Raw genomic sequence first — 13996 nt, forward strand, 5'->3', positions numbered from 1 at the left:
TCGGAGACGGAGTCTTACTTTGTCACCCAGTCAAGAGTGCAGTGGCACAATCTTGGCTCACTGCAACCTGCAACCTCTGCCTCCCGGGTTCAAGCAATTCTCCTGCCTCAGCCTCCTGAGTACCTGGGACTACAGGCACGCACCACCATGCCCGGCTAATTTTTGTATTTTTAGTAGTGACAGGGTTTCACCATATCGGCCAGGCTGGTCTCAAACTCCTGACCTCGTGATCCACCCACGTTGGCCTCCCAAAGTGCTGGGATTACAGGTGTGAGCCACTACACGCAGCCTAGGAGTGCACTATTTCTTTGAGCCCTTGTCTGTGGATATATTGTGTACCCTGAGTGCTACCCTAACCTAAACAGCACACTATAGGAGGTGGGCGGAGTTGACCTGGAGGCCTCAATACCTTCATTGACCTTGGATTAGATGACACTGTTACTGAATCTTGACGGACAGCACAGTACACATCCTATAATTAGCATTGGCATACACTGACTCCCAGGGAAGGGATGCAGATGACGTATTCAGCACCTCCTGAGCTGTGCTAATCACTTCTGCACATTCTTATTTGTATCACTTAGGATTCTTGGTGACAATAATCACGAACCCACCTGGGAGTTTAGGCAGAAAAGAAAGTTAATAAAGCATAATGGAGGACCAGGGAACTGGGCTTGGCAGCTACCCAGCCAGGAATAATGTCCCCAATCTATTGCAAAATGGATTAGAACACCTGTGCTGCCACCTCTGAACCTGGACCTGCAGCTTACACAGCCAAAACCACCAACACTGGGCCCTGAATGTTGCCTGGAGATCTGAGCTACCTAATAAGGGAGCCACTAGATAAGTGTGGTTACTTAAATTTGAATTAATTACAATCAAATACAATTGAAATTTCAGTTCCTCGGCGGCACTAGCCGCATTTCAAGTGCTCCCTAGCCTTATGTGGTAGTGGCTACCCTATTGGCCAGCACAGCTCTGAGGGATTTCTGCACATTAGCTATGTCACACTGTGGAACATTCATCATCACAGAAAGTTGAATTGGTCAGTACAGCTCTAGAACAGCTGGCCCTGCTGCCCCTGGAAACTTCAGCTGCCAAATTCTATGTGACTCCCACTGGTCCATATCACTGGCCTCTGATTTGAAATCCAGAATAGGTACACCTGACTGGGGATTTTCAGTCACATGCCCATGCACATGTTGCAGGCAGTCTGGTTTTCCAGTCCTATGATAAGAGGAGGGCTCTGATGCATCAGATGGAGAATTCCAAAACATCCAAATGGAAGAGAGGCTAGATCTTTGGCAGCCAAAAGCAGTGACAACTCTCCACTCAGCAATCAGCTCCTGACCTCAGCTCTGTTGTTGTTTTTCCATTTCATAGGCAAGGAACTTGGGAAATTAAGTAACTTGAGCAGAACACAACTAAGAGATAACACAGTTGTATATGAATCAGGCCTGTCTGACTCCACAGCCAGTAATTTTTGCTCTCTACCAGTCTGTATGTGTAAAGAATATACGTTACCCTGGGCCTTCAATAGTAACATTCAGGTCCTTGCTCTGCCATTATCCATATACTACTTATTTACCATCCACAGAATGCATATTTATGTTTTGAGCAGTGCAGGGCTGCAGGAATCAGCCATGTTTTCAGGGAACACACAGTCTGGTAGGGAAGACAAGATCTAGTCAAACAACCAGAGTCAAGTCAGTCTGTAATAAGCCCTGTGCCTGGGGAGAGCAGTCTCACTGTCAAATCTTGAATATGTCACCCCAAACCACTACAGGCCTCTGTCTTCTAATTTTAAATAACAAATATGAATGAGATTATTTTCTCAGATTTTTTTTTCCTTTTTTGCTACTCACACCAAGATCTCAATTTTTTTTTCCTATTTCTACCAATTCCCCAAATACTCCTGGTTATTTAGAAGTATATTGTTCAATTTCCAACTATTTGGGACATTTCCAGATATTATTTTATTATTGATTTCTAATTTGGTTCCCCTGTGGTTGAAGAATAGATTCTGTCATTTCATTCCTTTGAAATTTGTTCAGCTTGATTTTGGCCCAAATGTGGTCTGTCTAGATGAATGGTTCATGTGTGCTTGAAAAGAATGTGAGTCTGTTGCTGTTGGGTGGAATGTTCTATAGAAGCTAATTAGGTCAAGTTGGGTAATAATATTGTTCAAGTCTATTATGTCCTTACTGAATTTTCTCTACTTGTTCTGTTGATCATTGAGAGAGGAAGAATGAAATCTCAAATTAAAATTGTGGATTTATCTGTTTCTCCTTTTGGATCTCAGTTTTTGCTTCATGTAAGTTGAAACCTTTTCATTAGTGCATTTACATTTAGGATTCTCATGTCTTCTTGATGAATTGACCTTTATTATTTATGAAATAGTATTTGTCCTGAAGTCTGCTTTGTCGAATATATCTATTCATTTCAGCATGTTTACAGTTAGTGCACCTTGGTCTATTTTAATCTGTCCTTTTACTTTGACCTGCCTGTGTCTTTCTATTAAAAGTGCTTTTGTGGTATACTTAGGTTCTTTTTTATACAGATTGACAGTCTCTGCCTTTTAGGGGACATTCAGACCATTCAGATTTAATGTAATTATCATTAAGTGTACCATCTTGTTGTTTTTCCTACTTGTCACATCTGTTCCCTGCCCCTTTTTTCCGTTTAATTTGGATACATTTGGGGGGTATTCCATTTTCTAGCACCACTTTTGACTTATTAGGTACGCTCTTTTTTGGCAAAGTGGAGGGCTAGTGGTTACTCTAGGATTTGGAATATGCATCTTTAAATTTATTGATCTGTCTTGAAATATATTACTTCACACATACAAACCTCATGATAATATATTTTCATTTCACTCTTTATGTTCTTTGTACAATGGTTGTCATATACTACATTTTATTTTATACATGCTAAAAGTCCCACAGTATGTTGCTTTTATATTTGCTTAAATGGACAATCATCTTTTAGATTTAAAAAATTTAATTAGAATAAAAGGGTCATTTTCCCATTTGTTTGCCATTTCTGCAGTCTTCATTCCTTTGGTAGCATCAAGTACCTGTGTAGTATCGTTTTTCTTTAGCCTAAAGAACTTCCTGTAACATTTCTTGTAGCATGTGTCAACTCCTACTTGCAACAAATTTTCTTTCTCCATTTGCCTTCATGTTTGTTGGATATTTTTACTGGATATAGAATTCTAGGTTGACAGTTGTTTTTTCTTCCAACACTTTAAAGATGTCATTCAGTATCTTTTGGTTTGCATTTTCTTCCAGTAAAAGGTTAACAGCCACATTTATCTTCTTTTCCTTGTGCATAGTATGTTTCTTCTTATCAACTGCTTTCAAGATTTTCTCTTTATCACTGGTTTTCAACAATTTGACTATGATATGCCATGGTGTGATTTTCTTTGTGTTTTTGTTATAGGCTCATTGAATTTATGGATTTACAGTTTTCATGAAATTTGGAAATGTTGAGACCATTATTTCTTCCATTGTTTTTCCTGCTCTTTCTCCTCTTCTAATATTGTCCCACAAATCTTTAAGGTTCTCTTCATTTTCAGACTCCTTGTCTCTTTGTGTTTCAATTTGGATAATTTCTCTTGCTATAGCTTCAAGCTCACTCATCTTTCTTTCTGTACCACCTAATCTTTTTAAAAACCCATTCAGTACATTTTTCATTTTAGATATCCTATTTTAGCTCTAGAAATTCTATTCTGTTCTTCTTTACAGCTTTCTTTTCCCTCTTCATTATTTTCATGGTTTTCTTTAAGTTATTGAACATATTTACAATTGTTCCTTTAACATTGTTGTCTCTGTCACTTTTGGATCTTTTTCTATTGACTGTTTTTTTCTGCTCTTTATAAGTCACATTTTCCTGCTGCTTTTCCTATTTAGTAATTTTGTATTGAATGTTGGACATTGAGAATGTTAAGTTGTTAAACATGGACTTTATTGTCCTTTTTGTTGAATTTTGTTTCGATAGGCAGTTACATTACTTGTGAACCAGCTTCATTGTGTGAGATGTTTTTATTGCAATAAATTATGTATAATATAAAATTTTCCATTTTCTGGAATTATTTTTAAGCTTTGTTAGGATAAGCCTAAAGTAGAATTTTCTCTAGCTCTAGTTAAGCTCTACTACTGAGTTGGGATGCTTCATTGAGTCTTATGCCCCATGTATTGATTAGTATCAATGTTGGTATTATTGCTAATGACTGGTTCTGAGTGATTTTTTTTAAGACCTACTGGTTGACTCTTTCAGCAACATCATGAACTTTACTCTAAATATATACAAACAATTAACTTTTCTTTTTGAAAAAAGTTAACAAGTTTTCTCTTAAAATTCCAACTGAAATCTCTACATGGTAATTTTCTGTAGTTGCTCAGTTGTTGTTCCCTTACAGTGGTACCTTTACATCTCTTTTCCTTAATTACCTGTAATTGTAGACAATCTGGACAAAGGAACAGTAAATGAGTGTGAGTCCTGCATTCACCTCTTATCAGCTGTGGGATTTCTCTGTGTAAATGGGTGCAATAAAACCTATTTTCCTGGGTATCTGAAAGTTCAGTGAGAACAGAGTTTATGAAAATGCTCTATGAATTCTATAAATTAATGGCCCATGAAACACTCTTCCAGTTTTGGGATGAAACGATTTAGATATCTGAGAGCATTAGTCTCCTTTTTTCTCAATGTTCTTGTCTTTGCTATCTTTTTTTTCTCTTTACCTGAGTTAAGGGACTATTTAAGCTGCCCGTTGAAATCTTCAAGGTCACTTTGGGCTGAGCTGGGCTGAGCTGGGCTGAGCATGCTTCTTTCAAATCTGTGTTCTCACCCATAACTGTTTTCTGACAGTAAACCACATTACTTTGCACCCAAAATGAAGCTAACTAATGCCAAAAATTCCTGCTGACATTGATTATTTCCACCTGTGGGGGAATTTTTTTCACATTAGGTTCATTTGTCAAGGTTACAGCTGAAGCTATGATTAATTACTTGTAGCCTGGGAAGTTAAGCTATGTAAAATTAGAAATAGCCATTCCTTTATGCTAAAAATTATTATCACAGGGGATTGTCACTGCGTTGTTACAGTGAACACATCTTGGCAGTGTTAGTGAGTGTCTTCTCTATTAAAGCATGCTAAACAAAACTTCTGTTCAACAAAAGCTTCTATGGATGAGAAGCTAATTAATGAAGTAAAGAAAATGAATTTTTGTTGAAGGGATGGCCTTGCTGCTGATGGTTGCTTAAGTTATCTGAACTTGTTTGAAACCAAAGGAGAATTTACATATTTTGTTTAGAAAATGAGCTCTCAAAAACAATAAGCCCTACAAAAGGGGATCATAGATTTACTGAACAGAGACTATACGCATGCTAAATGTCCAGGGTTTTTTCTTCTCTTAAATAACCTGACCCCAGGAAAAATGCTAAGGGGCTCCCCAGAGTCACTGGCTTAAGCTGGGCCTGGCCCCACAGGAAGTATACAAGTATCATGCAGGTGATCAGCAGCAGTATCTTTTTAGATGTTCAACTCAGAAAACCAGGAGTCAAATATGATGCCTTTCTCACCCCTCACATTCAATCAGCCATCACATCTATTAATTCTGCTTCTTCAGTGACTGTGGAATTCCTCCACTTCCCTCTGTTCTCAGGGGTACCATGCTGATCCAGTCAACTACCATTTCATGATGAACTGTATGATTGTTTCCCTGCCTCCAGTCTCCCCACTTCATGTAATCTAATCTTCATTGCAGCAGGACTTTCTAAAAATTCAACCTTGGTTTCAAACTCTCCAATGACTCCTTGTCATCTTTATAATGTATTAAATAGTTCAAATTCTTTAATATGGTTTTTAAGACCCTACAAAGGCAGACTCCTGATTGCTCCCTCCTGCCTCATCCCACAACCCCTCCCCTATCCAACTCTGCCCTCCAGCCTTTTATTTTTATTCATTCATTCATTTGTTTAGAGACAGGGTCTTGCTTTGACACCTAGGCTGGAATACAGTGGTGCGATCATGGCTCACTGCAGCCTCGAACTCTTGGGCTCAAGTGATCCTCCTGCCTCAGCCCCGAGTAGCAAAGACTACAGGCACATGCCACCAAGCCCAGCTAATCTTAAAAAAATTTTTTTGTAGAGATAGTGTCTCGCTGTGTTGTCAAGGCTAACCTCAAACTCCTGCCCTCAAACAATTCTCCTGCCTCCGTCTCCCAAAGTATTGGGATTACAGGCATAACACTCTCAAACTGTTGGGATTACACACTCAATGGTTCCAACATTTTAGTTCATCATTTATTCCATGTTCTTTCCCTTGATGAAGAGCAATTTTTCCCTGCTCCCAAATTTACCTACCTGATCCTGTCCAGTTCTTACTGATGCTTCCACTCCAGCTTAAATATGGGTTTTCCTACAAATTTTCTCTGCTCAGCCTAGTGATGCTCTTGTTTGAAACATGACAACCTCTGTATTCACACAGTCAAGTATTTTTCTGTACTAGGTGCTACATTTTCCTTAAGAAGGGAGGGAAGAAGCACAGTCAAGCAGTCAGGCTTTCCTGAGTTCAAATCTTGAGCCTAGGCAAGGCATTTAACCTCTTTAAGTTTCATTTATTTATCTTTACAATAAGCCTTAGTGGTAGTACCTAAGTCATAGGGCTTTCACAAAGACCAGAGAGATGGGCTGTGCAAAGTGCCAGCTAATGGCTTATACTCAGCAAATGTCAGCTACCATTATTATGTCCATTAGACCTACAGGTCCACCGTCAACTGACAGCCTAGGAGAGCTGCTCTACAAATGCCTGCTGGACATTGTAACCTCTGATTCACAGGAAATTTTGGAGCGTCCAAGGGCTTAGTTCTTTAATGTCTTATATTTTCCTTCATATTCTCTCTCTAGCTCTTCTCATTCAAACGCATGCCTCAATAAACTCTGTATGCTGATGGCTCGCAAATGCATACACCAACACAGAACCCTCCCCTGAATTCCAGACCCTCTATCTTACCAAACTTAACATGTACAGACAAGCTCCTCAGACAGTCCCTGAATCCACTCCTTCTGTCTTCCCCACCTCAGTTCGTGGTGGCACCATTCTCTCCTTGCTTAGGTCAGAAAGTCCAGTTTTTGAGTCAACGTTTTGGCTAAAATAAATGACTTATGGTAATCTGGAATTCTGTTTCATAATATCAAGTGTTTTAAACCTTTAACATATTTCACAGCCTTCCCCAAATGAAACTTCAGTTTCAAGGTTGTCTTTTCCAACCCCTAACTTTTGGGTGCTACAGAGGGCCCCTGGAGCATCCAAAAGAAAGGTAAGCAGGATTATTTGACATGTTTAGTTACCTGACCCCTCCTTTCAGTGAGTTCTGTTAGTCAACATTCCACATATATCCCAGTTTCTACCCCTCCTCTTGGCTGCCCTGCTGCCACAGGCCCAGCCAACTTCAGTTATCAGCACAGCTCCCTCCCAGGCCTGTCTGCCACTGCTCTCACCCCACCCCTCCACCATGTCAGCCTGTAGTCAAGAGGGAAAACAGTGGTGAAGCTGGGCATGGTGGCTCATGCACGTAATCCCAGCACTTTGAGAGGTGGAAGTGGGAGAATTGCTGGAGTTTAGGAGCTCGAGACCAGCCTGGGCAACATAGTAAGACTCCATCTCTACAAAAAAAATTTTAAAAATTATCTGGGCATGGTGGCATGCACCTGTAGCCCCAGCTACTTGGGAGGCTGAGGTACGAGGATTGCTTGAGCCTGGGTGGTCAAGGCTACAGTGAGGCATGATTGTGCTATTGTACTCCAGTCTGAGTGACAGGGTGAGACCCTGTCTCAAAAAAAAAAAAGCAGTAGCAAGGTTATCATAATATAATTGGAACCACGTCACTCCTCTGACCGACCATTAAGTGGTCTTCACCTCACTGGTAAGTCTTACCTTGATGTTTGAGGCCTCAGATGGTGCTCCCCAAACCTCATCTCGTCCAGCCACAGTGGCTCCTCTCTGTCCTCAGAACATGCCAGGGCCTTTGCAGGTCTGGGAAACCTCACACCCAGACATCTCCTTGGTGAACCCCCTCACTTATTACAGGGTTTTACTCCAAAGTCGCTTTCCGGAGCACTTAGTTATTTAATATTTCCACCCCTCCCCAACACTGGGAAGTCCCCTCCTGGCTTTATTGTTTCTCCATCCAACTTAGTGTTTGTTGTCTTGTTTACTCTTGGACTTTGATTGCTGCCCGTCTCTTTCACTCAAATGTCAGCTCCTGGTGTAAGCTCCTGAAATAAAAATTCTCCCTTTTATCTCCCCAGCTCTGAGATCAGTGCCTAGCACATAGTAGATCTTAAGAAATATTTGTTGAATGGATGAGTGACACAATATCTTCCTAAAGTTCAGCTAAGAGGAACAGACTATCTCATTCACTCCTCTAGATACTTGCGCAGTTTCCATAGAAGTTAGGCTAAAATGGAAAGCCCAGGTCTCTATGAGAATAACAGTAGTGCTGATCATCTGCCGATCCTTTACTGTGTACCTTGAGTGGCACGGAGCATGCGAGTACCACAGTGAGTCATGAGAGGCTAGGAAATGTGCTCCAGATGACACAGCTGGAACATGACTGCACCATTCATGTGGTCCCCAGAATGTTCCTTCACCTGGATCTGCTTTGCACTGAGGTTCATGGGCTGTGGCGAGGGACCATGGAGCAATCAGCCCTGGGAACCCCATCACTTATTTTATTTTATTTATTTATTTTTTAAATAGAGACACTGTCTTACTATGTTGCCCTGGCTGGTCTCAAACTCCTGGGCTCAAGTGGTCCACCCGCCTCGGCCTCCCAAAGTGTTGGAATTACAGGTATGAGCCACTGTACCCAGCCAATCCAAACATTTTGACTCATGTATGGATGCTGTTAAGAAGAAGAAATTTTGTGCTGCTTTTCCTGTTTCCCTGCATCTGAAAACGTAGTTGGCTTTTTGACTTATGTGGCGCAGAATTTTGTCAGTAATGAGCATTTATTTTTATTTCACACTAGAAAACTTCAAGATAATGGTATGCCCCACCCCACCCCTATATATATCAGTCTGTGTGGTGTGAAATTAACACGTTTTCTTTTGACCTTCTCGTGTATTTCTAATTTATGTTTATTTGCAGTATTGTGTGACTCTCGTAAGCTTCTTTAATCTCCTCTGGGAATGAGGCAGGGTGTGAAAATGTTGTGTTCTGTTTTTGTGCCTTGTATGGTTAACTCTTCCAATCGTCATTTAGGAAGTAGAAGCACAGTTGGAGGAAGTGAGGAAGAAATCAGAAAAGGAGATAAAGCAGCTGGAAGAAGAGAAAGCCGCCCTCAATGTGAAGCTCCAGAATTCTCTGCTCGAGGTGAGCCCAGAACAAAAGCAAGCCTTGGGATGCTGTTTCTGGTTCCTGGGAGCTTCTGCCTAACTGAAAAGCCAGGAATCTTGGAAGATAGAAAAGGACGCTCATACAGATAAGAAGGCTGTCTCAGGGGGCATGCATTTAGCTGCAAGTAACAGACAGCCAAATTAGGGAGGCTTAAACAAACAGGTCTTTAATGTCTCAAATAAGAGAAGGACACAGGAGGCCCCTGGAGTTGGTTCTGTGGCTGCATGAAGGCACAAGTGGGGAACATGCAGTTCCCCTGCCTTTCCTTCCCCATGGCTATATTCACCTCTTTGTGGGCTCTTAGTACTTTTGGCATTCTAGGCCCTTCCTTTATTAAAAAATATTAAGGCCGGGCACAGCAGCTGATGCCTATAATCCCAGCACTTTGGGAGGTCAAGGTAGGCAGATCACCTTAGGTCAGGAGTTCGAGAACAGCCTGACCAACATGATGAAAGCCCATCTCTAATAAAAATACAAAATTAGCTGGGCGTGGTGGTGTACACCTGTAATCCCAGCTACTTGGGAGGCTGAGGCAGGAGAATTGCTTAAACCTGGGAGGCAGGGGTTGCAGTGAGCTGAGATCACTCCATTGCACTCCAGCCTGGGCAACAAGCACAAAACTCTGCCTCAAAAAAAAAATTAGAAATTTATATTGTATGACTGCACTGGTAAAAAGATGAGTATCATCCAGACTGTACTTTTTTTCTGATTTTAAAAGAAATGAAAACATTTTTGTGGGCCCCTGAAAGTATGAAAGAACTAGTGAAAAAGGCTGGAAACAATCCCAAGAGCATTTCTGAGCCTGCTTAAACCAAGAAATGTCGACAAGTTTCCTTCCTTCCCCTGTCCTCCCTCAAACCTTCCAGATGAGACCTGTGTCTCCCATCTGCCTCAGGAACCCATGAAACTGGCTTCTGAACCCTGGCTGTACATCACAACCTCTGGGGAATTTTTAAGAACACAGAGGCCATGTGTAAAACAGTATCGATTGTTTAGGAATATCCAAGAGGTCAGTCTAAACAAAGCATGAGGATGACAGAATCAAATTGGACCAGTGGTTATCTCTAGAAGGGAGAGAGTGTAAGGGGCTGCAGCTGTATTTGTGACGTGTTATTTCTTTAGCTGACTGATAAGTACATGGGTGTTATGTTTTCTCTAACTCCCTCTATTTCTAAAATTATTATTTAAAAAAAAAATGATGAGGCCGGGCGTGATGGCTTATGCCTATAATCCCAGCACTTTGGGAGGGCAAGTCAGGTGGATCACCTGAGGTTGGGAGTTGAAGACCAGCCTGACAAACATGCAGAAACTCCCATCTCTACTAAAAATACAAAATTAGCCAGGCATGGTGGCACATGCCTATAATCCCTGCTACTTGGGAGGCTGAGGCAGGAGAATCACTTGAACCCAGGAGGCAGAGGTTGCGGTGTGCCAGGATCACACCATTGCACTCCAACCTGGGCAACAAGAGCAAAACCCTGTCTCAAAAATAAATAAATAAATAAAACATGAGCATTTTGTTTCTTAGACTTGATATATCGGGTCTAAAGGTGGGTCTTGGTGAAAAGTTCTAGGATAGAGGCTTCTGCCTTAGTCCAGACAAAGGTGGGGCTGCATAGCAAAGAAGCCTGTTTCTCTTTCCTTCCTCCTTTCTTCCCTGCCATCCTCCCTTCCTTCCTCCTTTCCCTCACTCCCTCCTCCTTCACTTCTCCCTCCCTTGCCGTGTTGAAGATACACTGCCAGTCTTCATGCTGTACCTGGACAACTGCTCGCTGCAGAGCTTAAGGTGGCCTCATGTACATGTATGAGACCAGCCCAATTATTCTTTTGAATAACAAGTCAAGGAAGCCTGAGCCCTGACCTATTTCTGTGAATGTGCCTTAGAGCTTTTTTAAAAAATTAAAAAAAAACAAAAGCAAAAACAATGGCTAGCTTTGTGGAGCACTCGCTCCAGTCAAGACACTATCTAAGAAGTTTACATTTACTATTTTAATACTCACAACCACTTTACCATGTAGTTGCTATTATCATCTCTATTTACAAATGAGACAACTGAGGCAGAGAGACGGCAAATTACTTTCCCAAAGTTGCATAGCTAACAAGTAGCAGATCTGAGATTCAAACCCGGGTAACGTGGCTCTGATGACCTCGCCGTTAACTGCTAAGCTAATACTGCCTCTAGCATGGTATGTTGCCTCTTTGATGACTAAGGGTCACTCAGGACCTAAATGTTTACAGACAGCAAGTCATGACCAAGAGGCTGACCATTGACAAAAGCCCTAGGTCTTACTCTCCATCTTTGACGCCTCCCCCTTAAATGGTGCTACAGTCTGTCCCCCTCTTACCAAAGCTAGAAATGGAAGTGTCATCCTTGATCACAATCACTCCCAGCTCTCCCATCCTCACCCCTAGTCTCCATCTTCTCCCACCATCACACTCAGTCCTTGTCAAGTCCTGTGGGTCCTATGCCGTAAGCCTTTCTGTTCCCCGTCTTCCCTCCATACCTATGCCTTGAACAAGATCCTTGGAATGGCTTGCCTAGACTCTTTCCCCACTTGTGGATGTTACATAAACAATTGTACAGGCCCCTCTGAATATTTTGTAAACCTTAGCAAGATGCAGTTTACGCATAGTTTCATAATCTTGAAATATCTCTTCCTCTAATATTACTTATGTAAAGCCTGGAGGACGTTCTCATAGCCTTGCTGATCCCCTGCAATGTTGCTGGAGTCTTGCAAGAGCATTGTCATGGATCTTTCTGCCTCCACATTCTCCCCAGGCCAGCTACTTCCAGAACTCATGATCTAAATTCCAAATCTGCTCAAAGCCCCAGTCTTCCCTCTCTAAAATCTTTAATCCCCGTGTTCTTCACAATTTGGACCCAACCTAACTTGCTGCCCAACCTAACTGTCCTCCAAGGCTCTGCTGCCTCTGTCCAGTCCTTCACTCCAGTCCCTCCAACATGGAACCTTTCTTCAGTTTTCACATCTGTCCCACCTGCCCTCTCCATTGCACCTGCTGTTCCTGCTGTCCAGAATGCACTATCCTGCCTTCAACATTCACTAACTCCTATTCATCCTTCAGTGCCCTTAAGCTGCTTGAATGCCCCTGGGCAGAGTTTATTGCTGTAAATTTCTTTTTTTTCTTTTTTTGAGATGGAGTCTTCCTCTGTCACCCAGGCTGGAGTGCATTGGCACAATCTTTGTTCACTACAATCTCTGCCACCCAGGTTATAGCAATTCTTCTGCTTCAGCCTCCCAAGTAGCTGGGATTACAGGTATGCGCCACCATGCCTGGCTAATTGTGTATTTTTAGTAGAGATGGGGTTTCACCATGTTAGCCAGACTGGTCTCAAACTCCTGACCTCAGGTGATCCGCCCACCTTGGCTTCGCGAAGTGCTGGGATTACAGGCGTGAGCCACTGTGCCTGGCCCTATTGCTGTAAATTCTGTGTAGTAGTACCCACCTCATAATAGCTGTTTTGAGGATTAAAAGAGTTAATACTGTAAAAGGCTTAGGTTCCTGGCTGGGCATAGTGGTTTACCCCTGTAATCACAGTACTTGGTGAGGCTGAGGTGGGAGGATCTCTTCAGTCTAGGAGTTCGAGACCAGCCTGGGCAACATAGCAAGATCCTGTCTCAATTTTTTTAAAAAGAAAATCATTTAAAAAGAAAAAAGGCTTAGATTCCTGGGTGGCATAGAGCAAATGCACCATTAAGGAAGTACGCTTATTATTTTGTACGAATCTCTACCAGATGTCATTGTGGTTATAAACATAGGTCTATCTCCCTCATAAAATGACGGCTCCTTAAAGGCAGGGACCATGTTTTATGATTTTACCGTCTTGCTCTCACTCCGTCCCTTCCCCAACCCTCCTTGTACCTAGCATGCTGCCTAACTAGTATTAAGTTTTCTAGAAAAATTTGAGCAAAGTCTAAGTGTCCTTGATGGGTTTTAGCTTCATTCTCCTCAAAGTCTAGGGGACAGCAGTCTGTTTAATTCATATATTACAATTAGTTGGCTAATCATCATCATCATAATTAAGGCCTTACACTTTTAGAGCACCACCCACCCACTCTTCTCTCATTTTATCTATATGATTCTTAGATGTTTTATATTTTCTTTACCAATTAACTTTTTTGTTGTTATTTTCAAAAGACATTGAGTGGCCTTCTGGGAATGGTATGAAAGCCACCCTACAGATCTAGTATGGAAAAATGTATGTAAATAATTTAAAGGAAAATGTGGAATACTGGAAACCTTCTGGGCACATTTTCTTCTGGAAAGACTAAGCAGCTAGCTCATTAAGAATGGCATTTCTAGGCATGGTGCAGTTGTTCACACCTGTAATCCAAGCACTTTGGGATGCCGAGGTGGGTGGAGTTTGAGACCAGCCTGGCCAATATGGTGAAACCCAGTCTTTAGTAAAAATACAAAAGTTTAGCCAGCATGGTGGTGTGCATCTGTAGTCCCAGCTACTCGGGAGGCTGATGCAGGAGAATCGCTTGATTCCGGAAGGCAGAGGTTGCAGTGAGCCGAGATCATGCCACTGCACTCCAGCCTGGCGACAGAGCAAGACTCCAGCTCAAAAAA

At 41.9% G+C, this 13996-nt stretch overlaps 1 protein-coding gene across 4 annotated transcripts in view; it reads left to right on the forward strand.

Moving 5' to 3' along the window:
* The window catches only part of FAM184B (family with sequence similarity 184 member B), a 141825-nt gene that overhangs the window by 75086 nt on the left and 52743 nt on the right, over window positions 1-13996 (forward strand). For 3 of the 4 annotated variants that reach the window (XM_017540586.2, XM_037742784.1, XM_037742785.1), the window contains exon 6: window positions 9269-9379. The exons of the other annotated variant lie outside the window; for it this stretch is intronic. In XM_017540586.2, the coding sequence (XP_017396075.1) occupies window positions 9269-9379 (111 nt within the window). The remainder of the gene's footprint in view (window positions 1-9268; window positions 9380-13996) is intronic. 4 annotated transcript variants of the gene reach the window in all.

The sequence above is a fragment of the Cebus imitator genome, unplaced genomic scaffold (genome assembly GCF_001604975.1).
Source record: "Cebus imitator isolate Cc_AM_T3 unplaced genomic scaffold, Cebus_imitator-1.0 Scaffold127, whole genome shotgun sequence".
NCBI classification, from domain to species: Eukaryota; Metazoa; Chordata; class Mammalia; order Primates; family Cebidae; genus Cebus; species Cebus imitator.